The sequence below is a fragment of the Engystomops pustulosus genome, chromosome 4 (genome assembly GCF_040894005.1).
Source record: "Engystomops pustulosus chromosome 4, aEngPut4.maternal, whole genome shotgun sequence".
NCBI classification, from domain to species: Eukaryota; Metazoa; Chordata; class Amphibia; order Anura; family Leptodactylidae; genus Engystomops; species Engystomops pustulosus.
In genome coordinates this window covers 24,051,487-24,074,132 of record NC_092414.1, presented here as the reverse complement: position 1 = coordinate 24,074,132, position 22,646 = coordinate 24,051,487, and the positions used below count along the sequence as shown (strand labels likewise).

The 22,646-nt window shown below is 45.4% G+C and overlaps 1 protein-coding gene across 2 annotated transcripts in view; it reads left to right on the top strand.

The window, feature by feature from the left end:
- GALNT10 (polypeptide N-acetylgalactosaminyltransferase 10) overlaps positions 1-22,646 on the top strand; it is an 85,937-nt gene that overhangs the window by 37,469 nt on the left and 25,822 nt on the right. The window contains exons 1-4 of one of the 2 annotated variants that reach the window (XM_072145529.1): positions 9,058-9,112; positions 12,693-12,795; positions 13,074-13,212; positions 19,892-20,058. In XM_072145529.1, the coding sequence (XP_072001630.1) occupies positions 12,771-12,795; positions 13,074-13,212; positions 19,892-20,058 (331 nt within the window). In that variant the 5' untranslated portion in view covers positions 9,058-9,112; positions 12,693-12,770. Of the gene's footprint in view, positions 1-9,057; positions 9,113-12,692; positions 12,796-13,073; positions 13,213-19,891; positions 20,059-22,646 lie in introns of those variants that run through there. The other variant, XM_072145528.1, reaches the window with a different exon arrangement.

The following is a 22,646-nucleotide window of genomic DNA, read 5'->3' as shown; positions in this document are numbered from 1 at the left end:
CGCATGACTTCAGATATTTTCTTTTTTTGTAGTTAAATGGGTGAGCCTTCACGTAAGAGCGAATTCTAGAAAGGACATGTCCGTGTAATGCATAGACCTCCCAATTGCTCCCATTATTCGATGTAGTTAACCTGAATTAAAGGAGTAGGAGTATTAAATTGCACATTACCCTCTTTTGACCCATTGGATCCATGAATTTTCTATATGCGACTACCTCTTTATATAAAAGCGCAATGTGTAAGGTAGGACTGTATGTACGATGACCCAACTTACCTCATACGCCCCGATGGAAAATGCGTTCTGCATTCCCGGAAAAGAGACGTTCTTATTAGTGCAGCGATTAGCGTTTGCTTATTCGTGTCACCGCCGCATTACCGTCTCTGCGGTCTAGTTACGTGACCCGGCTCGTGCTGGGCTGACATTTACAGTAATGGTTTATTATTCATCTTAACAGCACATGCAAAGAGCGGCACGCCGATGAAAAGACCTTGATGTCTGCTTTCAAAGAGAGCGCACATGGCTGCGTGATGCAAGCGGCGGCTAGAGGGTTAACTGGGAGACCTTTGACACATTGGCGCGGATGAGCTTATAATTATTCTCCCCGTGGGCAGCCAAGGCGCTAATGTTTTCTTATGTAAGGTTCGCAGAGAGACCTTACAAGTTTGTAGGAATTATCTAAGGTAGGCAGAGTAGGCAGCTGCCTAGGGCATCAGTGACCGGGCCACATTTCATGGATGTAGAAAAAGAAAACTCGACTAATTGGAGCCCTGGAGAGGAGACAAGTGTGAAATACAATTAGGAGTAGGTACTAATGAGAATGCTCAGGATTGGAGGGGGTTGGGGGGGGGGGGGCAATAAATTAGTAATTACAGTATTTTATTGCATTATTTACTCCATAAGTTATCCATACCACCCAACTTTCGCAACAGAGAAAGAGGGGAAAAAACATTTTTTATTGCCCCAGACAGCATAATTTACCCCTTAGTGCCCTCCTTCTGCCCCTAACATTGTGTCCCCCCAGCTCCCTGTCACATTGTAGCCCCTCTGATATTGTGCCCCCCAGCAGCGTCTTCCTCATATTGTGCCCCTCTTTACCCACACCTTGCAGCCCCCTCCTTGTTTTGCCCCCCTCCTTGTTTTGCCCCCCTCCTTGTTTTGCCCCCCCTCCTTGTTTTGCCCCCCCTCCTTGTTTTGCCCCCCCTCCTTGTTTTGCCCCCCCCTCCTTGTTTTGCCCCCCCTCCTTGTTTTGCCCCCCCTCCTTGTTTTGCCCCCCCCTCCTTGTTTTGCCCCCCCCTCCTTGTTTTGCCCCCCCCTCCTTGTTTTGCCCCCCCTCCTTATTTGTCCCCTAAGCAGCTCCCCCTCCTCTTTGTCCCCTAAGCAGCTCCCCCTCTTATTTGCCCCCCCCAGCAGCTCCCCCTCTTATTTGTGTCCCCCCCAGCAGCTCCCCCTCTTATTTGTGTCCCCCCCCAGCAGCTCCCCCTCTTATTTGTGCCCCCCCAGCAGCTCCCCCTCTTATTTGTCCCCCCCCCCAGCAGCTCCCCCTCTTATTTGCCCCCCCCTCACGGGCTGAGCCCTCTCCATACCAGGTGGAGGTTTGCTGCATATTGCAGCAAACACCCACCGTTAACACCTGTGGGCACTACTTGCGGCTGGTAACTGGCATTAAAAAGCTGCCGGGGCATGGGCGCTCCACGTGATGTCACCACGACATCCTCAGGTCATACAAAAACACGAGGCTGCCTCGTTTTAGCCCATGTATTACAATGTGCGATTTGCATTTTGTAATAGATATAGTATGGCATTATATAATAGGATCAACCAGACAACATAGGGTTAAAGTACCCTAGGGGGTCTGAAAAATAGTAAAAAAAAAAAAAAAAAGTTACATTAACCCCCCTTTCCCTAGAACTGATATAAATATTAAAAAACAGTAAAAAAAATCATAAACATGCTCTGAAAATGTCCGATTCATCGAAATATTATAGCGACTATTCCCAGCGTTTTAACCCCATAACAGAATATAGCGCCCTTCTATAAAATTCTATAGAACACGATGAAAAGGCCGCACAGTGCTCAAAATGGTAGCATTGAAAACATCATCAAGAGTCGCAAAAATGACACCACCCACAGCTCCGTACACTGAAGTATGAGGCAAAGACGCCAACCCCTTTAATGTCTTGGATAGAAATACGGGCCAGTTCACATCTGTGTTCAAGTTTCGGTTTAGTAGTTTCCATTTTTGGAACATGAATAACAGTTGACTAACGGATCTGATTATTCCCCATTGATGTATTGATTATTTATATAGCGCACACAGATACCGCAACTCTGCAGAGTTTGCCAAATCAGTCCCTGTCCCCAATGCCGCTCACCATCTAATCATCCTACCAGTATGTTTTGGAGTGTGGGAGGAAACCGGAGGACCCAGAGGAAACCCACGCAAACACTAAGAGAACATACAAACTCTTTGCAGATGGTGACCGTAGGACTTGAAACCAGGTCCACAGCGCTGAAAGGCTGTAGTGCTAACCACTGAGTCACTGTGCATCTGTTTTTAAAATCTTCTGTAAGGTTTTCAGTTTATTTCAATGGATAGTTGACCACTAACTGCTGCGCAGTAAAGACTCCTTTCCATTTGCACCATAATTTTTTTTTTTTTTTAAAGACTGAGCATGCCCTGATTTTAAATTAGTGAGTTTCAATGCGACCTCTAGTGGCCAAAGCAGAGGAATAAAAACTAAAAAAAAAAAAAAACATGACTATAAAATAATCAAAAAATGGTAAATAACTGACACAAACAGGAAGTAGAGTATGTTGTTTTTTTTTTTTTTAACTGATGGTTAAAGGCATTTGTTAAAAAACGGATACTTTGCAATTGATGGATCCTTCCAGACATCTGCTTGAATTAGTCCTTTGTTTCCAAAAGTGGAGAGTACTAAACAAAAGTGCAAACACAAATGTGAACTGACCCTAAGATGAAAGTTAAAAATGGGGGTACACAAGTAGCTGACGCCCCGCCCCCAGTGCACCTAGAAGCTCATTTGCATTGAGATAAAAATGGTATTTTCTCTAAAATGACAGATCGCTTGGAAACGGGAAAGATCTTTTTGAAAAACTTATGAAGAGCCCTATACAGGAGACTTGGGAGTCGTAAGACTCCTTATAAGGCAGAGCTAGAATTGGGCAACTTTAAAGAACGTTTTCTTCAACCACCGAAATAATTTTTTTTTTTTTTGTGTGTTAAAGAGAACCTGTCAACAAGTTTTATCCCCCAACTACTAGTTCCTTCAGGTAGGGCATGAAATGTCCTTTCTAGAATTCTAGAATACTCTCTTTTATGTGAAATATCTTGACCATTTACCTAAAGAGAAAAAAAATCTTCCCCCAAAAGTCGGGCAAATATGACTCTTCTCACTTCATTTTCACGTGAGATGAGTCAAGTTTACTGGCTGTAGGGCTAGTGTTACTTCAGAAGCCGCTATCTTTGGTTGTTTAGTACCTTAGAAACCTGTTGCTGGTGTCATTTTAAAGATGAGAATCACATCAGGCTTGTGGTACTGTGAGCTACAGAGCCAGAGATAGAAACCGCTAAATACATAGTTAGAAATGCGAGCTGCAGTTAGAGATCCAGTTCCTGTGTACAGGCAGTCCCCGGGTTATGTACAAGATAGGTTTCTTCTTAAGTTGAATTTGTATGTAAGTCGAAACTTTATAATTGCAGATTCAGACAAAACATTTTTGGAGTTTCCAAATGTTTTGCTGTAATTGGACCAAGGATTATCAATGACACTTCATTACAGACACCTTACAGCTGATCATTGCAGTCTGGGACTATAGTAAAGCATCCAGAGAGCTTCACCAGAGGTCGTCTTTATCTAGGGGTTTCCTTAAGTATATATGTATATTTTAACGGCCTGTATATCTAGTTCTGATGTGATCTGAAAGATGAGATTCTTATCTTTAATATGACACCAGTAGCATGTCTGTAGGTGCTATAGAACCAAAGATAAGACTTTGAAAGTGACATTCTGCCCGCAACCGCTAAACTTGACTCTTCTCATGTAAAAATGATGTGAGAAGAGTCATATTTGCTGACTTGGGTAAATGGGTGAGATTTCTAGAATTCTAGAAATAAATATTTCATGCCTGACCTGAGGGGGTTGTAGTAGTTTAGTGGGGTATAACCTGGTAACATAGATAAGTATATACTATAAGTACTTGATACGGGCCGCATTGACTTCTCATCCCGCCGCCGTGCCCTCCTGCCTTACTCTCGATTTTTTTTTTCGGAAATCAAACATGTAGTTTTCTGTTCCACACAATATAATTGCAAATGTGGTCACAGGTAACCGCGCACAAAGCTTTTAGAGCCGCGCTTTCCCAATCCCTCCTTGGGGGGATGCCTGACCGCAGCAAGTTTTACGAACAATACATGCGCTATTACACAGGTGAATGCACATTATTTACCCGTGAATAGGGAAGCTGGCGCCGGACCAGGCCCAGAATGTAGGACGCATTGTATAAGGGGGGCTGGTAGAAAGGTAACACTCTGCCAGCCTCTCACATTGCCCCCGCTGCTCTATTGTGACGTCCTGGCAGAACAAATATAGAGAGAGAATCTGACACTCCTCACCGTTTCCTCACGACTTTGCTGCTGTGCCCCGCGGCCGTTCAGCGGTCAGCTACAGGAATTACTAGGGAGGTTTACTCACTGATTTCACATGTGTGGCATTTATGTTTGTTTGTATATATTTGCTCTTTTAGTTCTTAAAGGAAATCTACTACCAAAATCAACCATGATAAACCCAGCTTCATAGTTTCACAGGCTGTTACACTGACAGTCTGTTACACAGACAGTATAACATCCTGTGATTCTTACAGCATGAAAGGGCTCTGGTAACACACCTCTAGTAGAACTCCAGGTTTATTAGCATAATTTTAAAAGCTGTTTTTAGAAGGAAGAAGGCAATGAATAACACATATAAAGAGATTACCACAGTCACGGTGCCCGGATCTATGAGTAAGTGCGCCTGGTTTATCATGATGGATTCTGTGGTAGATTTCATTTAAGAGTCTAGTGGGCAGTTAGCTCCTCCTGCTCTATAACCTGCTGCCTGCAGACTGGACATTATGTACAATCTGCTCAGCTCCTCCTGCTCTATAACATGCTGCCTGCAGACTGGACATTATGTACAATCTGCTCAGCTCCTCCTGCTCTATAACATGCTGCCTGCAGACTGGACACTATGTACAATCTGCTCAGCTCCTCCTGCTCTATAACATGCTGCCTTCAAATAGCACACTATGTATAATCTGCTCAGCTCTTCCTGCTCTATAACATGCTACCTGCAGATAGGACACTATGTACAATCTGTTCAGCCCCATCTGCTCTATAACATGCTGCCTGTGGATATGATACTATGTACAATCTGCTCAGCTCCTCTTGCTCTATAACATGCTGCCTGCAGATAGTACATTATGCACAATAACAATTTTCCCTAACACAGCGGGGAACATTGCATCGTAAAATTCCCTCGATGAAAAGAAATGAATAATTTGGTTTTCTTGGATATAGTATGAGAAATGACTTTGTGTTCTCCAGCTTCCACCAGTGGGGGGGAGGGGGGAACCGCAGGAATTCTGGTTCTGCAGGAATTTTGGTTCCGTGTACAGTAGATGCTTGTATTGGAACATGAACTAAATGTATAATCCGGCGCTAAAAATACCTCCCAACCCTCTACTGAGAGCACGAGCCGAGATAAACTGTGATATGAGAACCATCGCACTTGTCAATCAAATATCTATATATTCCCCCGGAAATATTAGAAATCGTGTATTATCCTCATTAACTATTCACTGCCATGTAACGTGAGACGATAACTTATTAAGTTCTCGGAAGGTTTGGACTGTGAATGTAAGATGAGCTTATAACACCAGGAATCCGCTATGAAGGGAAAGAACCTGTAGGGTTGGGGATAATAATCTGATCCACTGGAGCCCCACTTATCACAAAAAAAGGGTGACGCGTCCATGTGGGTGCTCCAGCATCCCCGGCACAATGAGAGCGAATGGGAGTTACAGAGTACCGAAGTCTTGTGCTCATCAAATTTTGACCCCATAGTATTGAACAGAGCATGCTCGACCCTCTGAGGATGAGACCTCCATTGTGATAATCGGGCCCCTACCGATCAGATAACACAGATGGCTGTGTTGGGTAATGGGCTTATTACGGCTGCTCTTCTCATATGCCGAACATGTATCCCTAACCTTATTTGAATACAGCCTAAGCTGATCTGTAATATGGGCAAGCACTATGGGGCTTGTAGGGTACTGCTTACAGTAGCATCTATAATTATTCCATCTTAAATATCATACCATCTTCTTCTATTTTTCCACAGGGTTCACTCTTTTGTATGGTTTTACTTGGCATATACCAAACATATACCCCTAGCTATATGTGAATACAAGTGAAACTGACCCATAATGTTAGCAAGCCCTATGGGGCTTGTAGTGTACCCCCGATATTAACACCATCAATTAATGCTCTTCTATTCTTCCCCAGGGGACAGTTCTCTTTTTCTGTATGGCTGCAATTTACCAAACGTGTACACATAACCTTATGTGTATGAAACCTAAGCTGACCTCTTAATAGTTGCAAGTGCTATGGGGCTTGTAGTGTACCGCTTACGTTAGCACCATCAATTAATTCTTCCCCAGGGGACAGTTCTCTTTTTTTTTTTTTTGTATGGCAGCACTTATACGACTTCACTTGACTGCATACGTCTAAAACGTGTACATCTAACATCATGTGTATGAAACCTAAGCTGACCTCTTAATAGTAGCAAGTACTATGGGGCTTGTAGTGTACAGCTTACAGTAGCACCACCTATTTGTGCTCCTTTTCTATTCTTCCCCAGAGGGGGATAGTTCACACTTTTGTATGGCTGCACTTTGCATACTCCAAAAACCGTATGTGTATGAAACCTAAGCTAACCTCATAATAGTAGCAAGTACTATGGGGCTTGTAGTGTACAGCTTACAGTAGCACCACTGATTTGCGCTCCTCTTCTATTCTCCCCCAGGGGGGGGATGGTTCACGCTTTTGTATGGCTGTACTTTGCATACACCAAAGGGGTACACCTATCCTTATGTGTATGAAACCTAAGCTGACCTCGTAATAGTAGCAAGTACTATGGGGCTTGTAGTGTTCCGCTTATAGTAGCGCCTCCAATTCTATTCTTCCCCAGGGGACTGGGGAACTAAGGATTCACTTGGCATACAAAGAGCATGTACCACTAACCTTATGTGAATATAGCCAGAGCATATCAATAATGGTAGCAAGTACTATGGGGCTTGTAGGGTACCACTTTTAGTAGCACCATCTATTAATGCTCTTCTATTCTTCCCCAGGGGACAGTTCTCTTTGTCGTCAAAATACATTGTTTCCGGTAATTAGGCAAAAACCGCAACCCAAATGACATTGAAATAATTTGGATCTCCTTGTCTCCGTGGTTTGTGCATTGCGCGTATAATTGAGGATTAGTAACTGGACAGCTATATATAGCGGCTTGGGCTGTAGTGGTGGGAGACGGTGACTTTTGTCATGGTCTGGAGCTTTCCGCAGTCAGACGGGAACACTGTGCCGCTTGTGTAAGACACAATACCACAGCAAACTCCATGGTTACCACTGGGAGCAGAGACGGAGAGCGTCATGCATTTCAAATTGTACTTAGAATGAGGAGCTTGTTACATGCAGCTGCAAGGAACAGGTGAGGGGATTTATCTCCCCCCCTATTCGGCCCACTCAAATCCTCATCTTTTATGTACACTTTATGTGGATTTTGAACCTCCTGCTGCGAACTGTAGTGCTCCTGCGGGAGGCAGAGACATTGACTCCACGGCGGCCCTCATCTATATGTATTACCCTGACCCTCTGCCGGTCGTGGTCGTAAAATAGCTGTGGAGATTATTGGAAACCGAGCAGGTAGAAAATAAAAATTTGTGAAAAAAAAATAGGAATAAAAAAAAATATAAGCACCTGGTGCTGGTGTTTTCTTCTTGAAATTCAGTAACCCTTTCTGGCTGTGATACGTATGTGATATGCACTTGCTATGGGAGAACCGGGAAGAAAGGGAGTCCTGTCACACTTCTGCTTGTCCCGACTTGGGGGGGAAGTTATACAGGACTCCCTTTTCTGTAGGAAACTACTACTACCACTAGATAAGGGAGTGGTATTCAAGAGCTTTTCCAATACTTCAACTAGGAGTGACAGGTTAGGTTCCTAATAGGTGATTGGTGAGGATGCCACCGCGCCAACACCCGAAAATCACATGATTTACACAGTTTTGCGCCCCCTGTTCAGTGATCAGGGATGACCACTACAGAAGGGACGGCACTTAAAGTTTCCGGCGCCAACTCTAGTGTATAGACCTCAAAACAATCAGATTATGTTATGTTACCTTTACCACAAGTATATGAAAACATTTTTAATGGGGTTGTACCAGTTGGATGACAATGTTATTGGTGGGGGTTCAGCTGCAGGGACCCCCACCCATCACAACAATACGGGTCCCATTCTCACTGTAGGTCAGATATGTGTCCTCCCACCCCATTAGATAGTATGTGCGGTGTAAAAGAGATTTGATTAAATCTCAACCACTTCGCTGCTACTGTAAACTTAATCCGGATGTAATTTACATTTTACATGGACATAACCTTAAAGGGGTCGGACATTTTACCTCATGACTTTTGTAATATGTGTGTGTAAGTCTGAGGTGCTGGATATTAGGTAATTTACCAATATACATCTAGTAATAGTTCTGCTCCGCTTTCTTGATATGTAAAGTGAAGCCTCCTGTCTTTTACCTCATCAGCGACACACATTCCTGTTCATAAAATGGCGGCAGACGGAGGGTCATGTTATTTCTAACTGTCCATGACAGGAACTTAATCTTATATTCATGAATACTATCATAAGATCCTGTCAGGGCGATTTGTTCATGGACAGATAAAGATCACATGACCCTCCATCTGCCGCCATTTTATGGTCAGGAATGTCTGACTGATGAGGTAAAAGACTTCACTTTACATATCAAGAAAGCAGAACTATGAGGTAAAGTGGCCAACCCCTTTAAACTGTCAGCTGTAGGATACATAATATGGTGACTATATAGGTGCATAGGGTCATTACCATACTTCAAAATTGCTTGTTTTATATAGAAGTTTTTCCCTATGTATTGTGTATTTCCCATATGCAGCCCCCATTGTATACAGATAATGTATAGAGCCCCAGGGGACATCATGTAGTTTAAGGACGTAAACTGTCCCAAAGGGGTGTACGGACACCTCTACTGACTGACAAATAGGGTCAGTCAAAAGTCTTATGTTGTAGACAGATGATGGCGGAGACCCCTGACGCCCCCTTATGATGCGCTGCAGCAGTTGCCTCTCTATAATCTCTTTCCCGCATTTATAACCAGCGCACATGAATCAGTCAGGGATTTTCTCGTTCCATTCCCTGTTCCGCCTCTTTATCCATTGCCTCGTTACACAAAGAGCAATCAATTGGTAATGAGTCTCTTTAGATTTTCCTTGTAAATCCTCCCAATTTCTATAGACTGCTCCGCATTTACGTCACTCGTTCCAGAGCTGTTTGAGGAACGTAAGACCCTGGCTTAAGTTGGCGCTCGCGTCAGTGTGATGCAGCTAAAGCTTGGTAAATATGTGACATAGAGGGAATTTATTTAGAAAAAGGTCTTTCACAACACCCGCCCCATCCTCATTTTAAAGGGAACCTGCCATTTAAGTTAACCAACCGAAAATAAATACTTGATTAAAAACTATGATTGAAAAACATCTCCCTTCTCCCTAAATGGTTCATTTCCATGGCTGTAATGTTAAAAAAAAAAAATCAGTTTGTAAACTTATATGCACCTCAACTGATGTGAGTTCAATCACGCTAGGTGGGTCCTGCATATTAAATTTTACTTGCATTGCCCCGCCTCCTTGTTCCTAATTGACAGGACTCGCTGCTAGGACATGCTGCAGTGTGGAACATTGAGAGAGCCCTGTTACATCATGTTATGTGGCCAGAGTGATGTTATCTAGGGTCCCTTTACCCAGGTACATTAACATTTACCCCATGTATGTATCTGATCACATGAAATCACAGCAGCCTCCATGAGGGGATATTGTGTTTTCATGTGATCAAATACATACATGAGATAGATATTAATGTAATGAATATGAAGGCCTCTGGTGGTGACCTTAAGACGTCAGGTGGTTGTTTCTACATGGATTTGGAGGTCCCATATTCCATAAGACTGAGGATGAACGCTCCGGCACACGAGGAGGGATATTGGCCGGTCCATGTTTGTGGCGATCCGTCTGGCAGCTTGAGAGCGACCGGTCGGAGAGCAATACCTTGTAGACCTGGAAGATAACAGGAATGTATGATGTTACTTCATCTACTCTCCTAATTATCGCTATTAAGACATAGCCCTGTAATAAGAGGCTGCGCTCCTCGAAGGGAAGTTGCGATTATTACAGTGAGACTTTAATAACTAGAAATGTCCTTTAATGATGTAATTGCTTTGTACGTGTTTTCTCCTCCATTACATACGTCACGTGGATTAACACTTTTTTCCCTTTAATTAGTTTTGCAGGAGAATTTCATCGGCGCCATACTCTGTAGTCACGGCTTAATTGGCGTAAACATCTCCGGGGCTTTCGCCGTCCGGGTGAAACGCACGCACGCAGTCTGCGCGGATATTTATTTGGCTCCGTTATCCTCGGTTATTAGTCCGGGTGGGAGGGAAGAGACCGACGCAGCAGCAGCAGCTAGTCTTGTACTGTAGATTATGACACTGTGTGTGTTTTATATGTTCTCCCCGGACCAGAACCAATAGCACAAGCCCACACTGATAACGTGTGTCCCGGAAATGTTAAATAGGTCCGACAGGCCCCATGATAGTGATAAAGGCCATAAGACGCATCCCTTTTATTAACTGTACGGTCTAGAGCAATATGCTGGTCCACCCCATACAAAGTCGTTCGGTACACAACATTTCAGATTGTACAGACAAGTTGTCACCAGGGCCAATCAGATGTCTCTTCCTCTAGTTTCTTAAATTATACATTATTGTCCGGGCTCATCATGTAAGTTTTGCATATGGGCTCGACCCTATACAAAAGTTTTGCGTGAGGGAGTACAATGTGAAGAGAATCCATCAAACACTGGAGCATTGTTCATCCTGAGCTGCCCTGTTCACGAGTTGTATTCTAGAGCATTGTGACATCTAGAAAGATGCAAGGATGCCTTTTCGGAAAAGGTAATTTTTGTGCTCTAATAATGCACAGCATAGGAGTCTTCTATATCCTTTCCTTGGATTTAGGAGTCCGTCATATGCGAATAGTCCATGCTATTCCCCACCCATCACCTTTTATATAAGGGCTAATAGGAGGGGCATATTGGACAGGTTTTGCAGCGTATTAGCATAAACTGAATGGACAGATTTGGGACTATTTTGGAGACATGACAGGAAATCCAAAAATGTAACATGATTTGTTTGGAAATTGGGGAAAATTTTAAATGAAGAAGGTATCATAATATATTTAAAGGGAACCTGTCATCAAGAACAGGCATAATAAACCTTACTCACCCCACACTGTACCTTTGTTGAAAAGTGCAGTGGAGGCCTCCCAGCTTAAATCTGTCTCCTCCCACTAGTAAAATTGCTCCCCAAACTTTTTCCTCCTTTGCCTATTTTGGCTCAACCCACCACCGCTTCACTCCGCCCATTGTCTGGTGCGTGAAATGGTGAGAAGATCTACAGTATCCCTCACAGAGCTCACTGTTACATACACCATGCAGTGAGAGGGACAATATTCTAGTAAGGACAGGGAGAGGACTTCCTGTCTGCACAGGCTGCGATTTGAAGAGACGCTGAGGCGAGACTTGAAAATGCCGCCCCCTGCGTGCACGATGATGCTACCTCACACACTAGTAGTCAGTCGGAGACACAGATATTAGTGACATCTAGTACCTTGCAGGTGATGGTCTGCTCCATCAGGACTTCATTACGATTTCTTCCGACCATGGTTTATCTCTGCTGAATTCACAATCAAACTTCTACAGCTCTTTGCAGCACAGCTCCACACTGTGCCCCTAAAATTACCACAGTCACTTACCGTGTTCCTAATGTATATTATCTTTACAACCTCCAGCTTGCATATAGAGCCTCCATCCCCACCCCCTGTATACAGCCGCCTCCTACCCCCGCCCCCTGTATACAGCCGCCTCCAGCCCCGCCCCCAGTATATAGCCGTCTCCAGCCCCGCCCCAGTATATATACACAGCCACCAGCCCCAGTATATATACAGCCTCCAGCCCCCTGTATACAGCCATGACACCCCAAGAAAATAAAAACCTTGAACTCACTTTCGGGCTCCATACTTTTGTATTCAGAATATGACTCGTCTATTCTCATTTGCATATCATTAAGGTTCAGTGCCTGAGTGGCAGATAATTTTGCGCTAGAGTTGCATCTACTAATGCCTTTATAAATTAGTGCACAGAAAAAAATGGAAACAGTTGGGTTTTTTTTTCCTGATGAATGTCATTTTTCAATATATGTAATTGGTAAATTGTAGGAATACAAATAACCCTAACTTTATCTTCATTTCTTTTATAGGTCGCACTGATAAGAAGTAAGGATGAATTTGTCAATGACAAAGGGCCGGGAAAGAAGGACTGGCACGACTACGACTACATGAGACGAGACCATGACCGATTAGGTAATACAGTCCATCCTGCCTCATCTGTTACATTATCGCTACATTACTGTTACATATATAGATTTCTCAAATCGGAATGGGCTAATTAATCAAATTAGCGAGATGCTGATTAGTAAGTAGGGTAGGAAAGATTTAAACCTAGGATAAAAAAAAATATATATACAAAATCCCCATCTACATGATTGTCCTACTAGATGTGTTTAGTTTGTGCAGAAATCCACCCTTGTGCCTTGTGTGTGTTCATGGCGTTACTTATGACGGATGTCAAATTTGTTTAGGAAACGGTGAACAGGGGAAAGCTTTCCCGATGACCGACGCAGATCGTGTGGAACAGGCGTACCGCGAGAACGGCTTCAATATATACGTCAGTGACAAAATCTCACTCAACAGATCCCTCCCAGATATCCGGCACCCAAAGTAAGTGAATCATGCAGGGCACAGAAAATGGAGAGTCCCTCACTTCTTCCCATCCATAGACTCGGATTTGGGGTCCCTCCATTTAAGATGTGGCAACTCCTTCATTGAACTGATTAGTAGAGGCGCAGAGGGTCATTCACTAATCTATGTCATTTGTCTTCTATGGTGCCTCACATACAGAGCCTTAAAGGGAATCTGTCATCAGCGGGACGCCTGTTAAACCCCTAAACATAACTTTCTAGGGTGTAGTAAATGCTGTGCAGGCATGTCCTTATAACGCTGGTGTGCCGTCCGCATGCTGAAATATCACCTTATATTCCAAGTCATCTACTAGTCAGGGGGGTGGACCTCCGGCCAGGTGCGTCATCAGAACTCCACCTTCATTTCTCTTTTCAGGCGATTCCTGCCCTGCCTCCAGCGCCTCCCCGTTCTTTGCCATCTCATCCGAAGTCTCAGACATGCCCAGTGCGTTTAGTATCTCCTCTCCGGCCCTGCGCATATCCAGAGGGAGAAATGCGCATGCACAGCTAAACATGACATTGCTGGTGATAGGTTTCAATAGCCTTTACTATGCTGATTTTTTAAAAAAGAAACCTTTGTCAGCATTCTGAATCTATTCAGTACTTTATAAAAGTTTTTCACATTACCTGGTTTCCTGCCAGCATCCTGTAGTGAGTCCCAGGGGAGGGGAAGTTGTAGCCTGTGTCTCAGTCTCCTCATACATTCTTCCGATACTCCACACCATCCACCTCCCTCCTCTGCCTGCTCAATGCACATGACAGGGAGGGGGGAGTGAGCTGCATGAGTGTGATGGAGACTGACACAGGCTGCTGCTGCTTTCCTGGGACTCGCTACACACTGCTGGCAGGGAGCCAGGTAACTTTTATAACCTACTGAAATGATTCAGAATACCGACAAAGGCAATTTTTAAAATCGGTATAACAGAGGCTATTAGAACCCGTCACCAGCTAAAAATAACATTCCTGGTTATAGGTTCCCTTTAATAGTCTGAGCAATCTGCTGCATTTTTTTGTATCCGTTTGCATAGGAAAGCACCACAGGGTTAGGCCTTCTATGCAATTAAAAAAGTTATATTAATGCAAATCATACCAATTTATGCTGAATGTGCACTCTCTATGGTCATGTATTAAATCCAGGTGAGTGCATTACATCTTCCCTCTCCCTGCACATTGCAATAGTCCTGCCTAACCCTAAAAGGGACAATAGATTGCGTTTAGATAAATCCCTTTAATTCATGACTAGGCCGCTCCAATACCTCGGGAAGACCTGATAGTAAAACTCCTAGGCACGCTCAGTCTGCAGGGAGTACGGTGTAATAGATCAGTGAAGGGGCAGAGTGTGATCGCTGCGGTGCTGTACGGTTCAGTTTGCTGGTGTCTAATTTCCTCTCTAATAACCTATTATTTTGAGTGCAGTGACAGAGGAACTCGCTCTTAATTCTCGGTACGTGCAGCTAGCACACTGGATTTCTGCATTCAGCTGAGCTACTAAGAGCTGCATCCTTACAGGAGAAGCTCCTTGTGATGGTCTGCAGTCTGCTCCTAGGGACTGCCAAGATACAAATGATATGTACATGTGGCCTACATTCACTGAAGGTGTGGGAATCCACAATCCTGCGCATAGTAGTAGCTGTGTGTGCGGTGTACAGCATAGAAAGAGTGATAAATTAGTGATAGAATGAAATGGAAAAGGAGAGGTGCAAATAAAGAAATAAAAATAGAATTTGAGGGGAATAGTAAAATATAAAAAGTAATTGAGAAAATTGGTTAGTGGAAGAAATATAGAGCAACAGACAGATGGTGAGCAATGTACTCTCAGGAGGGGCAAATAAACAGTAACCACTAGGTAGGGCAGGGGACGGACTAGTGAGGAGGAAGGGGAGGGGACCAGTGAAGAGGAACTCATGAGGGGGAGGCAGTGAAGAGGAACTGATGAGGGAGGGACAGTAAAGGAACTGATGAGGGAGGGGCAGTGAAGAGGAACTGATGAGGGAGGGGCAGTGAAGAGGAACTGATGAGGGGAGGGGCAGTGAAGAGGAACTGATGAGGGGAGGGGCAGTGAAGAGGAACTGATGAGGGGAGGGGCAGTGAAGAGGAACTGATGAGGGGAGGGGCAGTGAAGAGGAACTGATGAGGGGAGGGGCAGTGAAGAGGAACTGATGAGGGGGGGCAGTGAAGAGGAACTGATCAGGGGGGGGAGCGGTGAAGAGGAACTGATGAGGTGGGGGAGCGGTGAAGAGGAACTGATGAGGGAGGGGCAGTGAAGAGGAACTGATGAGGGAGGGGCGGTGAAGAGGAACTGATGAGGGAGGGGCGGTGAAGAGGAACTGATGAGGGAGGGGCGGTGAAGAGGAACTGATGAGGGAGGGGCGGTGAAGAGGAACTGATGAGGGGAGGGGCAGTGAAGAGGAACTGATGAGGGGGGGGAGCGGTGAAGAGGAACTGATGAGGGAGGGGCGGTGAAGAGGAACTGATGAGGGAGGGGCGGTGAAGAGGAACTGATGAGGGAGGGGCGGTGAAGAGGAACTGATGAGGGGAGGGGCAGTGAAGAGGAACTGATGAGGGGAGGGGCAGTGAAGAGGAACTGATGAGGGGAGGGGCAGTGAAGAGGAACTGATGAGGGAGGGGCGGTGAAGAGGAACTGATGAGGGAGGGGCGGTGAAGAGGAACTGATGACGGAGGGGCGGTAAAGAGGAACTGATGACGGAGGGGCGGTGAAGAGGAACTGATGAGGGAGGGGCGGTGAAGAGGAACTGATGACGGAGGGGCGGTAAAGAGGAACTGATGAGGGAGGGGCGGTAAAGAGGAACTGATGAGGGAGGGGCGGTGAAGAGGAACTGATGAGGGAGGGGCGGTGAAGAGGAACTGATGACGGAGGGGCGGCGAAGAGGAACTGATGACGGAGGGGCAGTGAAGAGGAACTGATGAGGGGGGGGAGCGGTGAAGAGGAACTGATGAGGGGGGGGCGGTGAAGAGAAACTCATGAGGGGGAGGGGGGCGGTGAAGAGGAACTGATGAGGGGGGGGGAGCGGTGAAGAGGAACTGATGAGGGGGGGGAGGGGCAGTGAAGAGGAACTGATGAGGGAGGGGCGGTGAAGAGGAACTGATGAGGGAGGGGCGGTGAAGAGGAACTGATGAGGGAGGGGCGGTGAAGAGGAACTGATGAGGGAGGGGCGGTGAAGAGGAACTGATGAGGGAGGGGCGGTGAAGAGGAACTGATGAGGGAGGGGCGGTGAAGAGGAACTGATGACGGAGGGGCAGTGAAGAGGAACTGATGACGGAGGGGCAGTGAAGAGGAACTGATGACGGAGGGGCAGTGAAGAGGAACTGATGAGGGGGGGGGCGGTGAAGAGAAACTCATGAGGGGGAGGGGGGCGGTGAAGAGGAACTGATGAGGGGGGAGGCAGTGAAGAGGAACTGATGAGGAGGGGACCAATATGGAGGAATCAAGAGGTATTTAGAGGGGAATTAGAAAAAAAAGCATCCGAAAGAGAGAGATGGATTAGAATCAAATGTGAAGTGATGGAAAGAGATGGACAGTGACCTCTGGGGAGGGACCAGTGTGGAGGAACTGCTGGGGAGGGTCTTGTGATGTAGATACAAATAACTCATGTAGAAAGAGTTTAGGTCACTTGTATTTAGACATAGTTAGACCTACATAATGTGTATGTATGTTTGTGTACGTATATCTTTTGAGAACGCTGTAGATTCTCACTGAGGCATCCCATATTTTTTAAGAATATTTCATGTTCTTGATTTTAAAGGAGAGTAAAAATGACGGCTCCTCTTGCAGCTTTATTGAATTTAGAAGGCAGTAAACATTTTACAAAACTGTCAGTAGACCTAAAAGTTATATATCCAGAATATCCTACAGGACAGCAGCTTCCCTTCAGATGAAGGTCTGTGCAATCCTGCATTTTGTAGATGGGTCTGCAGGGCAAGGACTAGGGGCTGGACGTCATTGATGCATATTAGGATTACTCACAAGGTGCAGGGCTAAGAAGTTGTCCCTTTATAGGAAATGTACGGTTAATTTAGTGCAGGGCTCCTCTCGAATATTGATGGAGGAAGTAAAGAGCATATCTATTACTTTGGAGAACCCACTACACCATGCATTAGGCTGACTGGCTTATTGATTTCAGACGTGTGTAGCGGTTAAAGGGCTATTCTTAGGATTGGCGATCGATTTCAGATTCGGCATCCTTGTCGATCATCCACGTTAGCGGCCAGTTATATCATATCCTGATTGCAGCTTAGTTACACTCAAGTGAATGGGGCTGATGCCAGGCACAGCCACTATACAAAGTATGGCGCTATGTGGCGTATTAGGCGATTTTGACCATACGAAGCTGCAGATATATGTAATCATACGTCTGTGTGTGTTGTTATTAGCATCGGGACTGTAAAAAGTGCATTTATATTCCAGGATTGTAACTGGATTCGGTGTTCCCTGTTGCGCTGGTGTGCATGATCTCTTCACTTTTCTTCTGAACAGTCCCTCCCCTCTGCTGTAGTAGCTTCTGTTTGAATACTACAGCAGTTACTCGGGTTGAGGAGCTATGCTGTGTTCTATGAAGACATCTCACACAGCAGGGCACCAAAGTGCTCAAGGCCCCGGTCTGCCGTGCCCGTCTCTTAGTACAATGTCCGAAGCCAAGATGGAAGTGTATATACACCTGTACCCTAATAATGTAACCACATTGTCACCCTACAGAACTAGATCGATCATAATGTGTCTGCTGAGAGAGTCCCCGCCCACACCCTGGGATTTTGCACTGAGCAGCCTAGGGAGTAAAATTGTAAAGTAAGGGGTTAAAATAATCTTTATTGTAATAACATCACTAGGGGATTGGGATGTGAGAATTTTCTTTTGTGGGAAAACCCCTTTAAGATGTAAGTCTTTATGCTGGAAGATCTTCACGTTGACTTGACTTTATATATATATATATATTTTTTTTTTTTTTTTTTTCTATATGGCAGTCATGTTGATCATTTATTTCCTCCTGTGCCCAGTATCGGGTGACTCCACATCGCGACTTTCTCCATAAAACTCATAACACAAATAGCACTGACCCATGCCAGCGTGAGCCCAGCGCGGCCCCGACCCGTCTCCTCTTCTTCCGTCCCGTCTCCTCTTCTTCCGTCCCATTACTTGGCAGCTCAGGATTGCAATAATAGAAGTGCACGGAGCAGACTAAACATTTTCATCACAAAGGATTCGTAGTGAACCCGTCTGACCTGTAGCCCAAAAGTAATTTCATTTTCAATAGAATCCGTTCTGCTGACCAGGCATTAGTGTCCGAAAGAGTTGCAGGAAGTCTCTGAAAGTCTCCTTCTCCCCAACGTCTGCAGTTTTTACTTTGTACGTCTGGATACCTATAAATACCTTCTGAAATAAGGAAACTAGAAGAAATAGCAGTGTGCGTGGGGAGTTCAGGGTACATCAACCATTCTGGACACCACCGCTCGTCCATGGGTAAGCCAGGATCCCCAAATAGGGAGTCTCCATTGTGATGCCCATTCTGTATGACGTGGTCGAAGGACCACAAGCCCATGCTCTCAAATTGTGATTTATGTACATGTCTATACAAGGCACTGGCACTGTCTGTATTCTTCAGGAAAGGGCAGATCTGAAACATCTCTTTATGCAGTTCCACGTTGTGTTGTGCCCCTGTTATTCCTCCCAGGATCTAGGTCTTTGCAGTTTTGCGTTGCCCTGAAACGTTCAATATCCACCCAACGGGAAGTTCTGGGTGTTACAGGACCAACTTTGGCCTCTTCAGACCATGCAACATCACTTTCTCTTACAGCAGAGGTGACACCCTGATGTCCAAGGAACCCATAGAATGGCCAAAGCAGGACCCGTGACCACCCAATACTTTGTTTGATGGAGGTGCTTTGGTACCACAGTGTTGTGGGAGCTGGGTTTCTCCAACCTCCACCAGTCACCCTTTATTTAACATAACAAGCCTTCAGATGAATGGTCAACGATGCAATGCATGGATGTCCTGGGTCCACCATGGTGGTTTCCACTTTGACAAAGCCAACTATCTCCAAGCTTTAGGACAAGAAGCTGAAAGAGAAAGGGTTTGACATGGCCGCTGTCCTTATGAATACCATTATAAACCTCATATCCATAGGCCCTATTAAGAATTATGGGTGGTGTTGGAGAAGTCCAACACTGGGGACCTTCCTCTATTAACCAGAACTTCTCTGTAGGGGAAAGGAGAACTTGCCTCGTCCTCAGTGATGTGATGAGAGGATGTCTTCACTAATTATGCATTATCTTGATATCAGATTTTGGCAAAAAGAAAATGAGCAGAAACCCTTCTTAGCGTGCTACACAATGTTCATGTTTTTCTCCCGTTCATCCACCTAGTAGAAGGTCATAGTTATTGTATCGCAGTGAAGCTAGACAGATTGTCTTATCTCAGCGGCATCTTTCCATGGAGACCTGCGCCACGTCCTCACCCCCCGCTTATCTCATTACAAGTAGCTGTGCACATAGCCAATTGTGAGTCCCATCTGTAGTTTTGCACCTCTCAGCTGGTGTTTTCCCAGACGTTCCCATGCTGTCCTCATCTGACATGAGCTCAGGGCATGTTCTGCATATGAAGTTGACAGCTGTCCCTTTTATGTCCTCTCTCGTTTCTCTCTAGCTGCAAGAAGAAGCTGTATACGGCGAAGCTGCCAAACACCAGCGTGATCATCCCCTTCCACAACGAGGGCTGGTCCTCCCTCCTGCGGACCGTGCACAGCGTCCTCAACCGGTCTCCCCCGGAGCTCATCGCCGAGATTGTGCTGGTGGACGACTTCAGTGACAAAGGTGCGTGGGCTTCCTCCCTCGGTGCAGAGCGGTGGCAGAGGTCCAGCGTTTGATGGCGGGATGTATGGGGGATAGATATCATTGTGGAAGGACTTCAAATACGGCACCAGCTCCTTTCTCCACTGATTCTATAGAACCTGATGAGAAGATGGAGAACATTAAAGCCGTCAGATGCCTTTAATGTATTGTGTATGTTCTCCAGGAGCCGTGGACTCGTACCGCTTTCAATTTTAATGCTTTTTTTTTTTCTTTGTGTGGCCATAATAAAAGTTTGCATTTATCGATCGTCGGATGTAAAAGCGCTTCAAACAACTTAGTCCTTAGAGGGAAACCGTCAGATCCCTGGTCATAGATGACCTTAAAATAAAGTCGCCATTTCGAGCAACTATCTAATAAATGTTCACTTTCCCTCACTGCCGGTTATTCCAGTATAGTCCATGGTTATGTGGTGCAGGAAGCGACATCACTGAATCATCAGCTTTGGCATCTTGTCTTTAGATCCCGTAGATCCCGTGACTACGAGTCGGAGAGGAAGTGTCGCATCCATGTCTAATGACAGCAAGGAGCTGGTTACATTGTAATTACATGCAACCTCTTATATCAAATCCTGTTGGAAGGAATTTTCAGGGCTGGTCCTTGGCTTTCTGTGCCATCCCTAACCCATCCCCTAACCCATCCCCTAACCCATCCCTAACCCATCCCCTAACCCATCCCTAACCCATCCCCCTAACCCATCCCCCTAACCCATCCCCCTAACCCATCCCCTAACCGTCATCCTAGACATGGGTAAGGAAGGGGTTGAAGGCAGTGATGCAGATGGGACCATAGGCTGAGAAAGTCAGTCATGTGGGACACTTCTAATACCTGGAGGTTTGGAAAGGGGCAATAGCAGCAGAGCTGTCACGCACCTTTATGTAGGCGTTATCTGGCAGATCTAAGAAATCATTGACATCAGTGACTGCCCATATACACGATATTCGCAAGATCTATAGGTGAAGGTGTTTATACCACTGATAAGTTGGCTTAGTTAGCACCCGAATTTAGCATCAAATTTAAAGTATTTCAGGTTGAATGCATCTTAAAGGAGTTTTCCAGGAATTCTGGGGGCGGGAGCATAAGTGGCAAAAATAATAAGTGCACTGCTCCGACTCCTGGTTGGCGCCTTTGCTCAAATGAGGTACCTGCTTCAGTCAGTAAGTGGCCTTAATGGTCCACAAGTAGTGACTTCTTTACGTCACTAGTCCAAATCATGTTCTATGACCGCACAGAACTTCTGGCTGAGCGCAGGCACCCAAGATCGGGAGCAATGAAGGAACGGGAGTATACTTTATTCTTTTTGAGTACATCTCTGGAAATCCCGTTCACTGTCTGAGCGAGATCCGCAGGTATAGGAGGACTGTCCTCTGCAATATCCGGCACTACTGCAGATCTCCACCCCTCTCCTCATCGTCCTGATCGTGCGGGATACAGCAGTCCGACCGCCACAGATCAGCTAGTTACCCCTAATACTGTGGATAGGGGAGAACAGTCAAATTTGGGACATGGTCTTTATAGGGTTTTTCTAGGCCTACAGGAAAAAAAAAACACCATTGTGTAAAAACTAAGCAAACTGACCCGTCTCTGGCTGTGTGTTCCCCCATTCATTGCGCTTCCAATCCTGCGCTGGAACCAAAGTGGTGATGATGACATGACTGCCGCAGCCAATCACAGGGGCAACAACCGGGTTGTATCAACGGTGAAGCCGTCGTAGTAACGCTGAAGGTAGTGATCGATCGCGTCAGTAACCGGAGCTTCTGGACTGACCACAACCAGAAACTGAGGGAATAAGTCTTCACAGTAGGAAGTGAGGAATATCTAACTTTACAACTTTTTTAACTTTTCAGACACTTTTTACCCCATTGACATTTGCTGCACCAAAAATAGTCACCGGGTCCTGCTGAAAACTTGTGTTTAGTCTCCAGTGTGAAATGTTCCTGATAGGGACGTGATTATTTCCCCCCCTAGTAGCGCTATTATTTATGGGCTACGTGAACACATTGTGGCTGGTGCAATCTTAAGGCATTTAATGTGGTTCTCTACGAAGTGAATAAGTCGCGGCCACGGTCTCTCGTCCCAGAAGTCCCCGCAGTCGGCAGCAGCCGTTTCTTTCTTCCAGCCTTCAATCAGATACATGGAGGCAGTAACGTCTTGCTGGAGGCTATCGCTTAGACTCTTTCTTTCAGCCAGTAGATTTTTCTGATTTATCGTTTTCTTTTACGGGAAGGAGAAATGAAGATATGATTCCATTTTTTCTTTCATTTCCCCCTCTTTTTGGAGACCTATGATGCTTTTACGGCTGAGACTTGTGCACATAACTGGCCGTGAATCAAGTTTACCTCCCAATTTTTTTTTTTTTTGTGAGCTACGACGGTTCTCCCTCCCCTGCTGCCTCTTCCAGACGGCGGCTCTGGGAACAAGCTGCAGGCGATGGGTATTAATTGTGAGGAGCGCCTTAGTGGCACAGACTGGCAGTACAGGATTGAAGAAGCCTTCATGTCTCTGAATACTGCGCTTATTATGGAGATGAAATACGGTACAGAATGATGATG